Source organism: Mercenaria mercenaria, chromosome 6 (assembly GCF_021730395.1).
Source record: "Mercenaria mercenaria strain notata chromosome 6, MADL_Memer_1, whole genome shotgun sequence".
Taxonomy (NCBI): Eukaryota; Metazoa; Mollusca; class Bivalvia; order Venerida; family Veneridae; genus Mercenaria; species Mercenaria mercenaria.
Genome location: NC_069366.1, coordinates 3,367,799 through 3,383,771, shown reverse-complemented (window position 1 = coordinate 3,383,771; position 15,973 = coordinate 3,367,799). Strand labels below are relative to the sequence as shown.

The window sequence follows — 15,973 nt, the reverse complement described above, 5'->3', positions numbered from 1 at the left end:
AGATGCCGGCTGGGCCCAACAATTTCTCAGATAATGCTCTGGAGCCAAGGGCAAGAGAATGAACTATGTTTATACACAGTACACAAATTGTGTACCACATTCCATTATTGGCATTAATTTTAGAATTGCCCTCGTAGGTGGGAAGCAATCTTTCCTGGAAGAATAGAGCAAGAGCATCTCAGAAATGTCCAGTGTTTGTGCCTGTTTGCAAGGAACTTTTAAATTCTGTTTTTCCCACTACAGACTTTTCGGTCAATTCTCAAATTAAGATCAAATGTTGTAAATCTAAGCCACGCCTATTCCTTAACAGAACTTTTAATTTGCTAGAATTTGCAAAGAAATTAATGAGAAATAAATCTACCCGTTCACATCGGGCTACATTTTTCAATCGGACTTATTTATTATTCTAGCGCCAGGATAGCCAATTATCGTTGTGTACAGGTGACAGTTAATTTGTCAACATTTTAATGCCGTTTTAATGAAAATAAGTTTGGCTCTAACGTAACACTGATTGAAGTGAACACAATTCCTAAACTCAATAGGACAATAAGTGATTATTTTTATGATTTTGCAGGCAAATATGTATGTAATAAATGCAACTTATATTGGTAAATTTTGGGGTATATTCAACGACTTGAATTGACCTGGAACAATAAACTAATTAGTGAGTTATAATTAGAATATTATAACATAATATTAAATGACCTGAAACAATAACCTCATTAGTAAACTATAATTAGAAGTTCTCTGTATACAGTGTATTACAGTTAAACTATAATGTCATTTTTTTCTGATCAAGAAACGTTTGGGGGCCTCCGTGGCCGAGTGGTTAGAGTCGTTGACTTCAAACCATTTGCCCCTCATCGATGTGGGTTCGAAACCTCATTTGGGGCGTAGAATTCTTCACGTGAGGAAGCCATCCAGCTGGCTTACGGAAGGTCGGTGGTTCTACCCAGGTGCCCGCTCGTGATGAAATAGTGCACGGAGGGGCACCTGGGGTCTTCCTCCACCATTAAAGCTGGAAAGTCGCCATATGACCTAAAATTGTGTCGGTGCGACGTTAAACCCAACAAAATAAATGAATAAACAAGAAACGTGTGGTCAGTTCTGCGACATTTATAGAAAAAAAATACTTGAAATATAAGGTTTATGAATATGCAGTGTCGTGTAATTGCTTTATTGCTCTTGCACAAAGTCGGAGGGAATCAATATTTAGCCCTATTGTTTGTTGTATCATCTAAAGACCTTTGAAAAAGTTAAATGTATTAAAGTCTTTATTTGATGACAATTTACTTCTGTTAAATATGAAATCTAGTCTCTCTTGATAACCGAACAAAAAACAGTCAGTTGCTACTACTTTTCGCAATCTTTCCATGTATTCAGGAGAGACTGTAGAATATGCTTGAAGCATGGCCTCATGTCTCTGTTTGTTTAGATCGTTACCTTCTCTTCTAGACGACTCAATAGCAGTTTTTAATGCTCGAATAAATTCGTCTTTCGTAATTAATTTGAAATTGTCCTTGCTATACGGAAAAGCTATGGTTTTTGAAATTTGTCCTGTTATTTGATAATAACTCCATGCTCTAAGGAATATGCTGTATTGTGAAATACTAGATCCTTTTACAAGCAATATAGTTCGAAATAAATGCTTAACAGGTCCGTAAAGAGTCCATTCTCTAAGAGATGACACAATGTCTCCGGGGTAGTTTTGAATTATCTTTCTATTGTACATGGTCTTTAAAATATATTCAAAGTCTTTATTAAGTGTTTCTAAGTGCGCGATGTAATCAAAATGGAATAAACACGGATTGCATGATTTATGGTGCATCGGTCTGACATGTTCATCTAAACGAAGACCGTTCTCAAATGATTCAACAATATACTTTATTAACTCTGAAAAAGTTAAGTCGTGTCCAAAGTTAAGACTATCTGACGAAATATTCGACCTTGATAATTTTATAATCTTAGTTCCCCTGTAAATCCAATCTTCTTTAGGAAAATAAAATATATTACAGTAGGTTGAAAACAACCGCCCGTACGGCTCACGAACCACCATGAATGAAAAAGCATCTTTCATTATTTTACTTGCATTCACATTTGACCTAACTATAGATGCCATTTTGACCAAACAGTCGGTATCACAGTTAAAAATTTGTCTCATTATTTCAAGAGTCGTGGTAGAAGCGCACTTGTTTACACGACAATAAAGACATTTGTAATCTGGAGACATATGTGCACGAATAGCTATTGTATAATTATCGTCTGTATACCCTAAATTTCTGCATGCTTTTTCAAGAGATTTCATTCGTCTGGCGTTTGTCTCAACTGCATCGTTCGAATTACTTTTAGATGACATTTCGTTCTGAAAATGGAAATAAATCAACACAAAATACTATTTCTCTCAATGTCATACTAAATGGCAGGTTGTAAGGATATGGTCTGCAATACCTGGAAATGCGGTATCATATAACAACTAGTCGAGTTAGAACTAACTATCTAGCTGAATACACTTTAAATATTAAAACTTTACTGAACAATTCTGAAATACGGTCTGAAGTTCTACAGACACGCCCTGTAAGGAGAGGATGTCTAACATTTCACACATTATATTAGCTGATATAACAATATGCCAATTTATTTCCCATGTTGCTATTTAAAAGTGCATTATTCCTATTTATATGTAAATTGTGATATTTTAATTTTATCACTACTTTAAATGTTGTAACCAATGAAAATTAAAATGATTCTTATAAATCAGTCATAAGAATGCATATGCAGATATTCTAATAATAATCAAGTATTCAATTTGCTAACTATGCCATCAATATGAAAACCATTGAGTCAAAATTAATTTCAAGGACTTTATATGCAATTATTTTTATCATTGTTAAGAATTTATTTTGCTGCTTTGTCATTTTAAGTATTCTTAAAATGGCATTGATACAACCTCATTCCTATTTTCAATTTTGTTTTGATTTGGTCATATGAATGACATTTGAGTCATTTCAAGCTGTCAAGCAAAATTCGTTTCTTTGCTCTAAAATGGGCCCTTCTAGTAAAAGGGAATAACTGGTAAAACAGTAAAATCTAAGAAGCGCTCTCCGTACCGGTGTCACATCTTAAACAGGTCAAAGATGATGTGTATTTTTTATCAACTTGGAAAGTGTACCCGGTCGGGATATTCCGACAGAGTTTGGTTGTTGGCCCCAAGTAGATCTACAAAACGCTTGGTCTTAACTCGACCCCTAGCCCTGACCTGAAAAAAAACCCGCAAAATATCCGAAAATTCCAAGTTCCCAGAATAATGCACATTTTTAGATTTTCACTTTTTAGCGTCTCATTTTTGAGCTCTTGGACTACCAAATAAGATTTTTGCTAAAGGGCTTAATCATTAACACACTTAGGCAAAACCAACAGGGGTGACGCAGTCGATATGCAAAAGATTAAGGTCAGATTCGAACATTTTTCCTCTCACCTTAAGGTCCCAGGTGTCGGACAGTGTCAAAACCTGTATCTTTCTCGTAAGGGTTGACAATTTTTAGCTTGATATCATTAAAACATACAATAAAAGACATTCAGAACCGCATTGGTTGGGTCTCTAGAGGAGTTCGGGTCCCGTGCCTGAGATCAATTTGTAAAAAAGTCATTTTTAATCAAATATTACAACAGATTTACTCAAAATATCTTAATAAAGTTGCGTGCATTTGTAGAATTTTCCAATAACCATTTCATAAATGTATAGAACAAGGTTGAAACCCGATCTTAAGGGTCACCCGGGCTCGAACATCCATGCCAGGTCCAAACATAAAAAGAGAAACATCTTATTTACTTAAAAAGTAATATTTTAACAATTAAAGTATCACAACTAAAGTAACACAGTCTGGTAAATATCTAATATTCCTATGGAAAGAAATAGATTTTAGTAAGTTTGGTTGGTCTATACGATCTGTAGACTTGCAATAGAGACCGTTTAACGGTATTTTTTTTTTCGCATTTTTTTCGAAAATTTTATCAATTTCATTTTATTATAAAAAGCGTTAGGAACAAGATATCGAATTTAAATTTCTTTTAACAAAAAAAAAAAAAAAAAAAAATTGGAACTATCACTTTTCACTGACGGATACGCCGCCGGGAAAATTTGCTGAGCTTTGCCATTTTTGGCTTGTAATATTTTAGCCGTAAAATAAGGAAAACATGCTTATATAATATATTTGTTTTGCATTAATAACTATAAATAGAAACTAACTTTTTTATAAAGAATATAATATCTGAAGGTTGTGAGTGAGTGATTGTGTTGGGTTTTACGGCAAATCGACACAAAATGGTCATATATCGCCGAGAAGAAGTCATATTGACTGCAGGGGTGTAAAATTCCACTCGCCCGCTCGCATTGGCGAGTTAAAGTCTGGATAGGACGAGTGGATCTCGCTGTATACTCGACCGATCGGGCGAGTGGTTTTTACGTCGTAGCTTTAATGAAATTCAGAAATTACATCTTGAACGTCAACAAATTTTGAGATAGTTCAGTTGCTACTTTGATTGACTGGAATTTACCCGCGAATCGTAAAGATATCAAAACGTCATGCCGGTAATTTTCCATTCCGAGAGCACGTGCAACCTATCGTAATATCAAATTTACATCTCCGTCACTTTTGTTTATCGACACGTACACAAAAAAACGCGCGTAGTGCATTCATTTTTTAACATTATCGCTTCAGTTTTTCAACATCGCTTGAGAAGTAATACAATATGAATTCTACTAAGATTTTTAAAAAAAATCGACGGAAACGTAAGCAAATTTGTATGAAAACGGTCGAATTTTCATATAATCATTTGTTAAATTTCAAACAGCGCGATCTTAATTACTGATTTCTTTCTAAGAGAAAATAAGTAAAACATACTATGGGCATAAAATTCGGACTTCTGACAAGAAAGAACAAAAAACAGAATTAAAAAATCTTAAATAATGAAAAAGCGGCAGTAATTTAAATACATTGAGTAAAACGATTTTTTTTTTTTTGGTAAAAAGGTTTCTATTTGTGCGGCGGAATAGGGTACGTGACCTCGTAGACGTAAATAGAAATGTGGTTTTAAAATAAAACAAAATGATGTTGTTGCGGTTTTTAATAAGTTTTAAATGAATCTTTGTACATGTATTTTTTTATAAAATATTCTTCTCAAACGATAATGTAAATTCCTTGAGGGCAAACTGTAATATGACGTAATGCCATGACAATCTCGTGCAACAATACCGCTTTGATCTCCACTTCAGAGGTCATGATACCGACACACTTCTTTTAGCTCTTTGAGAGGATGTTAATTGATGATGAAAACAGGCCAATTACTTAGTTTATCAACAGAATAATTACCGATGATCGTCAACTTTTTTTTCGCTTTCAAGACGGGTAGGTGGATGATGATTATTGTGTCCATATTTTTAGGGCACTTTTCAAAATAATTATTTTTTGGGAAATAAGTTTTGAGAAAATGAAAATAACTAATGTTTAATACTTTCCTGACACTTTGGGAAACTACGGTAGGGGTTAGACTGTGATTATTTTTACTATCGATGCAGTTATGGAGAGCAACTTGATGGTGGAGTTGACAAAATTAGTGAAAGGAAATGTCTGGTGTGAAAAGGAAATTTAAGCGTAACAAAAATGAATAATCAAAAAGGAAACGTTGTGTACGAGCTATGTGGTTATGTTTGAAATTTGCTTGTGTTGTACATAATACTCCTTCCATAAAACGTGACAGTATTAAAAATGTCAATTATTAGGGCGAGTGACTGTCCACTAAGGGCGAGTAGATTTTACTAGCTACTAGTCCTGCAGGGCGAGTGGTGTGAAAAAGAATTTTACACCCCTGAATTGTAAAAGCCAACTGTAAAGCAGAAACATTGATGTAAAATGTAAAGTATACCCAAAAACATCCATGTAAAAATGTAAAGAACACTATGAGTAATGTAAAACATATCTAAAAATATACACGTAAAAATGTAAAGCATATCTTAAAACAGTTATGTAAAAATGTATATACATGTGTGTTAAAATATCCGCTGCAAACATAATAATATTGCAAGATGTAAACAAAAATATGAAATGTTAAATTTTTTGGTGTATTCCTATCTGCTTTTAAAACGATAAAATATTTCCGACTGAAACGTTTTCAAATAACTCTTTCAAAGATTGAACGTCATAATATGTACCGCGCTGTGTAGCAAAGTCCACAGAGTTGATTAGAATATGTTTAGTAGTTAGCGGTGTTTGACATGGTACACATTCGGGTTGATCTTCTTAATTCAAAAGATAAGAATGAGTCAAACGGCTATGTCCTATTCGACAGCGAGAAAGAACAACTTCCTCCCTGCGAACAGATCTGTTCCCTTGGTGCCATTCCCCTAGAGTAGGTTTGATATCATGAAATTTATTGAATGAAGCACTGTTCCATAACGATTGCCATTTAGATAAAATGTACTTTTTATACTGGGCCTAAAATCGGTATGTGGTAATTTCAAATTAAATGTATAGATTATCTCCTGCTTCAGATTAACATGTTTTAAAGGTAAAGGTGGGGGGGCTTTACAAAAACTCAAGATTTGCTGGTTTCCACGGCTATCTGTCAGTGGCAAATGACAAAGTTCTTAGCAATTCTGCTGGAGCTGCTAATACATTCAAAATAGAAAAAAAGTGGAAACTTCACAGGTGCATATTGACATAAGTTTGGGGCTGAAGGTTAAAAATCTAAAGTCATGGTATGCGCGTGATTTAATTAAACTTAGAAAAGCTAGCACAGAAACAAATATCCGGTCTGATAAAATATCTTGATTTTTTTTCCAAGACAAAGTTAAATGCGATTTGGGACTAATTCAGGTGCAAGAGTTGCCGGGACCTTGTCAATTTTGGAAATAAAACCGTCAACGAGGTTCAATACAAATATCTGTGTTTCAGTTGTTTCCCTAAGTCTTTACTACCTCTAGTTTTTACAAGCCAACGAACCTATTTTACACATAGACGGGTTTATCTCAGGGGCATCAGGTCTATGGAAGGGGATATCCGCCATTTCACACATTTCAATAGTTGATATTTCAGTATGCCAATTCATTTCCCATTTTGGTTTTTTTAAGTGCATTATCCCTATTTGAATTTACATTAGCATTATATCATTGTAATAATGACACTAGTTGGTATCTTTAATGGAATATTAAAATGTTATAAATTAATCATGAAACTTCAAATGCAAATATTTTAATTTAAATTGAGTTGATTGTTTTACAATTGTAAAATTTAATTTCTTGATAATTTTTTGTTGTTAACAAAACATTGTTTCTATTTAGATACATCAACAGACTTTAAAAAAAACCCCCAGAGATATAGATATGATCTTATCTATGTTTCTGATAAAAAACGAACATCATTCGCACAATATAATGTTGCTTATCAAACATACTTGTCCTCATAATAATAACTGCAACAAAATAAGACGGTTCTCATAATAATTTTGACGTTATAAAACGAAGTCGAGAACCAGTCCTCATTATTACGTCAGAGACGCAGTATAATAATTAACTTCTCCCACTCCGGTGCAACTTCTATTTCCACCTCGTGAATAAACACAGCGCCGAAGTGTTCAAACTTGCAAAATGTGATAATTTTGACTGTCTGAAAGGGTTAAGACCCAGCTCGAGCCCCTATGACCATGATATATACACATTTGATACATGGTCTTGTAGGTATGTGTCTTAGCTAAAGATTGATAGCCTGTTCGGTTACATAGGATAATCCATGGGGTCAGGGCAGGTCGTACAAGGTCACAAGGTAGTGTTCAAACTTAGAAAGTCTGCCCAATTTGACCTAATCGGAAAGAATTTCAATAAAGTTTGACCCTGTATCAACAACACATATACCCGTATCATACATTGTTGTGAAGTGATGGCTTCTGGCTATCGAATAACATCAAGTTCGAGTACACTGGATAGCCCTAGGGGTCGACACGGATCGTATAAGGACACTATTTGGTATTCTGAATTTGTATTTGACCATGTCTAAAAAGTTATCGACTGGGTTCGACCTTCTATACCAAAGAAATACACATATATTATACATGGTCATATAGGCATGAGTCCTGGCTATCGAAAGAGACCAAGTTTGAGTATCTGACGTACCCATAAGGGTCAAGGAAGACCATTTTAAGTCACCGACAAGTGTTCAAATTTAGAAAATATGTAAATTATTGTGTCTGAACGGCTTTAAACCCGTTTCGAATCCTGTGACCATGATATATACATGTGCCATATATGGCCGTGTAGGTATGTAGAGTCGAATAAGGATACCGTGTTGTGTCTTCTAGCTTCGTATATGACCATGCCTTTCGACCGGATTCGTACGTTTATGCCAAAGAAATATACATATCTCTTACATGGTTGTATAGTTTAAGTCCTGGCTATCGATTGCGACCATGTTTTAGTACCTTGGATGACCTTAGACGTCAGAGCATGTCAGAGCATGTCATATATGGCTACAAGTTATGCTTCCAACATAGAAAATACGACATTTTACCATGAACGACTTTGAACCCGGTTGAATTCCGTTTAGCCAAAATATGTACCAGTATTATGCATCGTCGACTAGGTAGGGGTCCTGGCTACAAAGTAACACGATGCTCGAGTAGCTGAGTTGGCTACTAATGTCAGGAGAGGTCATAAAAGTAAAGAATTTCGGTTGATATTGACACTAAGTTAGACTTTGATTTTTGCTCGAGTCTCTACATCCCGGGTACCTACCTATACCACATATGGATATGTTTGTAGAATGTTTTACATTCAAACTATTTAAAAGTCCATTTAATATCATCACGGCTTAGGAAAGGTCTCAGAATGCGACCAAACTAGTTTTATGTGATAGGGTGCTGACCCAGACTAAGCTGACCCGAACTGGAGAGCCGTGAGAATTGCTCAAATGGTGTCACATGACTGCCTTATTATTATTATTATTATATACCACATTTATATAGCACCCTTTTCATATAAAAATACGTTCAAAAGTGCTTTACATAAAAACATTTACATAACGTTCAATAAAAATGGCATTTGAACTATTATAGAAGAAATTAAAATTACATTACGGTAATAAGATACCAAACATTTTATATTGGAAGGTAGGCAGATCAAAACATGAAACAAAAATACAATATCATAAAACATTAACTGACCTATCAAAGACACAGGTCAGAGCAGAATAGAACAGAGGATATCTTACATTTTGAACATACAGAATTAAGCGATATGATGTCTGCGAAATGCATCATGGCATGCAAACCGCCCCGGATGATTGGGTAAATCCCCACCTAAACGGCCCGGAGAACATCCGTGATACATTCCACAGAAAAAAAAAACACCGCCAACATTATTCTGTCACACTGGAGTTCCTAATTAAAGTAATTAATTGGTGACAAAGTACCTACATTATAAATCAGGTAATCTGTGAGACGTTAGTTGCCAAAGAAATGTATAAAATAATGCGTCTTTAGCGCTTTTTTGCACGGTCTTGCACTCTCTTATGCCAGTTGGGAGGACATTCCATAACCTCGCATCAGCTGTCTGAAAGCTCCTGTCACAAAAACGTATTGTTCGACATTTGGGCACCACTAGTTTTAATGCATTATTCTGCGATCTCAGATTTCTGGATGGTGTATATGATTCTAGCATGTTCGCTACATAAGCTGGTGATTGATCTTTGAGTGCCTTATATGTATGTGTTATAATTTTGTATTCCACCCTACATTGCACAGGAAGCCAATAGAGTTCACGCAGAGCAGGCGTTATATGGTCGTATCTGGATGTTCTGGTTACGATTCTAGCTGCCGTGTTTTGGACATATTGCAGTTTGTTCATTGACTGTTTTGGAATTCCATATAGAAGAGAGTTGCAATAATCCAAATGGATTATATGGGATGTAACAAGAGAGTTGATTAGTGATTTGGTTGCGTTTGCGGTTATATATTGTCTGATGTGACTAATTTGCCGCAACTGTGCATATGAATTTCTACACACACTATTCACATGTTGCTCCATTCTCATGCTCGAATCCAGGAAAGCACCAAGGTTCCTGACACTGCCTGATTGTTTGATTTCAGAGCCGTCCACTTTCACAGATATGTTTGAAACAGATTGTGTCTTGTGTTCAGATTAAAATATGATTAATTCTGTTTTTTTTTCAGCATTGAGTTTCAACATGTTAGTATTCATCCAACTTACTATATCCTTTAAACAACTTTCAACGCGATGAATGGTCTCTTCAATAGACATTTTGTTTATTGGTTTGAAGGATTGATATAACTGCGAATCGTCCGCATAGAAATGATTGTTCAGTCCGTGCTTTCTGCAGATAGCTCCGACTGGTTTTGTGTACATTGTGTAGTTCTTTGGCCCCAGGACAGACCCTTGGGGTACACTGTATTTCATTAGCACTGGTTGTGATAGCTCGACATCTATGCATACGGTCTGGTAGTGGTCACTAAGGTATGACATCATCCATGCGAGTGGTTTGCCTTTAACACCAAAGTGACGTTCAAGGCGATGAACCAACGTCCCGTGGTTTAACTGCTTTTAAAGGTCCATTTTTGTGAAATTTTAACCTATGTCCTTGACCTCTAGTCGACTGGGTTCGAACCCAGCTTGCCTGCTCTCTGTAGCTACTAACTTAGCCTTTGCGACAAGGTATCATTTATTAAAACTGGACATAAGGTTATGAAGATATGACACTTCCGACAAGGTCCATCCCTAAATTTAACATATGAAGTATTTTTTACAAAATTACGTTTGCCAAATAATGCAACAATATTTTCAGCCGAGGCCAAAGCTTTTGATTTAGCTCTAAATTTTATATGAAAAAATAGTGAAGAAAAATTTATTATCTTTTCCGACTCGCTTTCTGTTTTACAGTCAATTCATAACCGAAATATGGAAACTCCATTTATTCTTCTCAGGTTTCATGAACTATCTTTTAAAAAGTTTATTATATTTTTTGGTTTCCTAGTCATGTGGTATTCATGGAAACGAGGATGCTGATATTGCAGCAAAGAAATCCTTTTTACATTAAATTCACACATCCTATCTTATCACGGCTGGTAACGTTCATGTAATTGTGTCTATTTCCTAATAATTATTTCCCCAAACGTTGAACAATGAAAATGAAGATCCACTTATAAATCCCCAAAGCAAACAGACCCGGACGACGAGCATAATTATGTTGTATCGATAGCGTAATGCGGCTTCAAGTTGCAAATACATCGCTAATACATCGCTACTGTAGACCCTAGACGGTAGAGGAATGGCAAGTTACAATGTTCAAAAGTAGCTATACTCTCTTCTGGAGAGATTGCAGTGTTCGTGAGTGACGAGACCAAACTGATTATGCAATCCAATCAAATTACCAAAACGAATCAATTAAAACCTCAAAAAAAAAAAAAAAAAAAAAAAAAAAAAAACCTGCCTATGGAAGAAACCCAACAAACAATTATGCAATGACCATCTTGGGTATCTCCCAACTGGTCTATTAAGAGTCAGACAAGCTCATTTTTGTGTTCGCAACGGGACACAAAAACTGCACTGTCGGATGAGCATTAATGACGGACTGATAATCATAACCATGGAATTTCGTTAGTTATACTGCAATAAAAGAAATGAATGTACTCAGTACTCAAAGACTGGATCTCTATTAATTATGTTATCGCTGTGTAAGCCAGTAGGCAGGATGTAATTATTATATAGACCTTTTGCGGTACAAAGTCCTGGAGTATTCACTGCCAAGCTTAACATTTTAAAAGGGAAAATACTTATAATATTGATGTATGTCAGTCAAAAATAAATGAGAACACAGACACCCTTTAAAACAACCAAAAGAGCAAACTCACTGCTTTTGAGGGTAACTCACCAGTCTTCAAGCACACATTTTACTTTAAGTCCATAGAAGTTTGAAATCAAACTCCTGGAAAGCATCACAATTAGATAGGCGAGAAAGTTAAAATAAATGAATTGCGCTATTGAAACATAAGCTTTACCTTATTTACCAACTAGATGTCACATAAATCAGCAGTACGATCATGAAATGTGTGAGTTTAAACGGCAGATGATGCTGTACGAATATTTTACGAACCCATTCCGATTGCTTAGTGTTAATAAATTAGTTGCGAGAACGGGGCATTCCAAGATCTTGGAAAGTTGGACTGAGCTGAGCTAGTTTGTTAAATTCCTCAACGCTATAATGATCAAAGCCATAGTGTTCTTCTCAAGAACGAAAATACAAGCTTTTTACCACCCCTGAAGTAACAAAATTTCTTGTCACAAAAAGTCAGATTAAGATGACTAATCCACACTTTTTTTCAGATGTTAGTTAAACTGTACCTATTCATCTGCGGTAAGTTTATACTACCGCTCGAATTGAAGGTTGTGCCCAATCATTCTTCTGTAAAAACATGACGAAAATATAAGATAAACACATCAATGGCAATCTCATATGATATCTTTAGAGTGTTGCTGGAACGTCCGTGCTTGATCGTGCACCTGGGACTTGGTATACAACCAATAAGAAAATCAAGTGTTCATTTTTTATCTAATAGCAGCTTCATTAGAAACAAATAGAAACTAATAATATAATTGAAAAACGTATCAACCACTATAAATTTACTGTAACTTATTTTCGTGAGCATTTTTAAATGTACACATTTCAAATTGCAAAAATCAATATGTAGTATTCGAAATAAGACTGAAAAAAGACGCTAAACCCTTACAACTAAAACAATCAAAACAAATGATATAAATTTGAAATGTCAGTTGATGTAATGTAAATTCTGCTTAAAAGTATATGCTATAAGTCCTTTGTAAACTTGATATTAAATGACAAATTACATTTTATATAAATGCTTTTAACTGCTGAAAGTTACCTTTGGTGAGTAATGCATTAACAATTTCACCTACTGAAAAATTACACTTAAACGATCTGCTTAGTTCACATGTGCCTTGTATAGTGGTTAGGTTAAATAAATTTTGCAGAAACAAATTTATTATTTTGATAAAAAAATGCCATTGAATATTTCCTAAATAACTGATTTAATAAAACAAAACACATTTTTTTTGTAATTTTTAGGTCACATAGGGTTGAGAAGTGAGCACACCAAGGACCGAAAAAATAATTTCACTATAAGGGCTGGCTTTTTTCACAGAATTTATAGTCATTTTCTTTTTTTTGGTCGTCATATACTGAAAATATTATATTTATTCAAAACTTGAAGGTTTTACATACCTTTCATATTAAAAATATCTTCATGTACTTTGTAAAATAGTTTAAGCAGTTTGATAAAATAGTTCTTCTTTGTGAAAGAAAACTTGTTCTTTACTCCATTTTGATACTTTCAAATTAGACTAGTTGGGCCAAAATTGAACATTCTCCTTTGTATAATTTTGTTTACTTATTTCCTACTTCAAAGATGGCTCAACTTTAAAGGTCCTAATTCTGCTATTATCTCGCATCACTCGGTCACGTTTGGAGGAGTTTGGAATAATTTAAACAGTAGGGAAAATATTAAATATTTTTCAAAGATATCTCGAAAATGTTTTGAAATATATACAATAAATGTGAAGTAACAGTAGAAATTGTGCTCAGTTTATTTCTGTATCGCGAGCATATCTAAACATATATTTAAATACACAATACACAAAACGATTCTGAAAATAAATACTGAAAGTAATCAAAGTCTTGAAATGACTATTAGCCTGTGCTTATTGAGTGACATTTCAACCAACACACCTGAAAAAATAATCAACAATAATTATTAATTTTGCATAGACCGGCCAAAATTTGAACAGTAGAAGTCCACTATACAATGTTCTATGCCAAATACTAAGCTCTTTGCAATGTTGTTCAAAAAGATTTTTAAAGTCTTTTTCCTATACAATGTGAATATAAAATTTATAAATATTCTACAAACCGTTGCAGCTTGTGTTTGTTGTTTAAAACAGTAGTCCTCAGTTTTTCACACACTCGCACAATAATAAGATTATAAAACATAAATATGGGACCATTCTTCATGTTCAGAATATCTGTGTGATGCGGTCACATATAAATAGAAGGAAAACTCAAACGAGCGAGGTTAAAAGTTGGTAGTTGATTTAGAGCTATAGCCTTGCTAAAGCGTGCATAACACAGGCGTTTTCAGTAACATAATCTTATTAATTAAGCAATTTCATATAGGCCTTGTTATTTATCCAATGGTTGTTGTATTTGCCCAAGTAGTCCATACTAAAAAACGTCTGTTAAAGACAAGTCTCACCCTTTTAATTAATCCGAATTTCGCATATTTTCTCATTATTTTTCTTGAAAATTGTCCGAATTTCTGACAGAAAACACTTGTTTGTTTACAACATCGAATAAGCAAAAGTATCGTTGTAATCTATAAAGACGTGTATCGTACGTTCGCTCAGTCATACTTGGTTATTAGATAATATTTTGGTCAAAAATGTGAAAAATATTTTGATGTATAACTTTGATGTAAAACAAAATGGCGTCATTTAAAAAATCTAACGGAAGTGACTTCACAGTATTGGCTTTCTCTTTTGAACTAATCAAACGCTCGAATTCCATATTGGCCCTGTTGTTCTAATATTGGCTCAGTTATGTTTTATAATAGCTCAATCTGTTTCATATGATGTGCGCAATTGATCTAATACCGTGTAAAATATTGTAAAGTTGAATAATACTAATTCCAGTTATTGCTGTAGGCATGCATTTTGATGCGGACAACTGTACATTATACACTATCCTTACGTCAAATAGATTTTACCTGTACACTTAAGAGTTTGAAATATATATCAATTACAGCATGTAACCCAATATCATGTTTTTGTCTTAGAAAAGTAGTGCCGCCGTAGTTTATCAACAAGAATTGGGAAAAAACCACAAAAGAATCTCAGATTATTTTAGCAATTATATTATAATCATTAATTTGCTAATAACATACGAAACATTACAAAAATAGTCAAAAATATAGATATTTTATGCATTATGTAAGACTATGCTCATACCAAATTTTAAAAAAGTATTTTATTTGTTTTTGAAAGAGAAATTTTGCGTAAAGTTTTCTAACATTATTTATCAAGTTGCAAGTGCTAACTTAAGAATGTTTCAAGCATATTGTTTAGTAGCGTTACGCAAACCGCTCACTTTATCTTTTTAAGTTTAGAATGTTTTGCATTTTGTTCAAAGCAATAAAGCAACATTGTAATGTCTGGATTTAAAGCCGTTACCACATTTTATTTATTTATTTATTCAAAATTGAAGTTCTATTTATTTATATACATGTTGTATACAATTTATGACTCTATACTGCAGAATCATTTGCATTTTAATCAATGATCAAAATGAAGTGTTCTTAATGTGTTAGAGAGTCTATTTAGCTCTTATCAATACTTCAGATTAAAATAGAAAAAGTGGAATCTTAACTACAGTTTCCATATGTTCCATTAGTTACACTTAGCTGCATACTGTGGGAGTTCCGTAAACTATCGAAGCGTGTTCCAAAACTGTCAGAAAAAGTGTAAAACACAAATCGAAGTTTTTGCACTACTTTTCTTCCTTATTGAAGAGTGAAATTACTTCAGGATAAGTTAAAATTGTACCAAAACATTGGTACAGTGTTATAAAACATTTTTCAAAGAAATAGATGATTTGTATGTGTATGCAGGTTCTTTTATACATAAAGGAAGTGAAGAACTTCAAACACTTCACTAGGTTGTGAATTTTTGTTCTGAGAACAAGACGAAAACACATCAAATGAACTGTATTCTTAGGCCAGTCCTTCATCAAATACTGACATTCTTCCACTACTTTATTGTACAAATCCATGTAGTTGGAACATTATTGACCCATATTTACAAATAATATATTCTCTTGACAAAGACAGCCATCGAAATTCGTTA

General features: G+C 34.1%; 1 protein-coding gene across 1 annotated transcript in view; it reads right to left on the bottom strand.

Annotated features, from left to right (window-relative positions):
- Positions 1 to 1,098: 1,098 nt before the first annotated feature.
- The window catches only part of LOC123549850 (carbohydrate sulfotransferase 14-like), a 39,960-nt gene continuing 25,085 nt past the window's right edge, over positions 1,099 to 15,973 (bottom strand). The window contains exon 3 of the mRNA XM_045338290.2: positions 1,099 to 2,362. Coding sequence (XP_045194225.2) covers positions 1,238 to 2,362 — 1,125 coding nt within the window. The 3' untranslated portion in view covers positions 1,099 to 1,237. The remainder of the gene's footprint in view (positions 2,363 to 15,973) is intronic.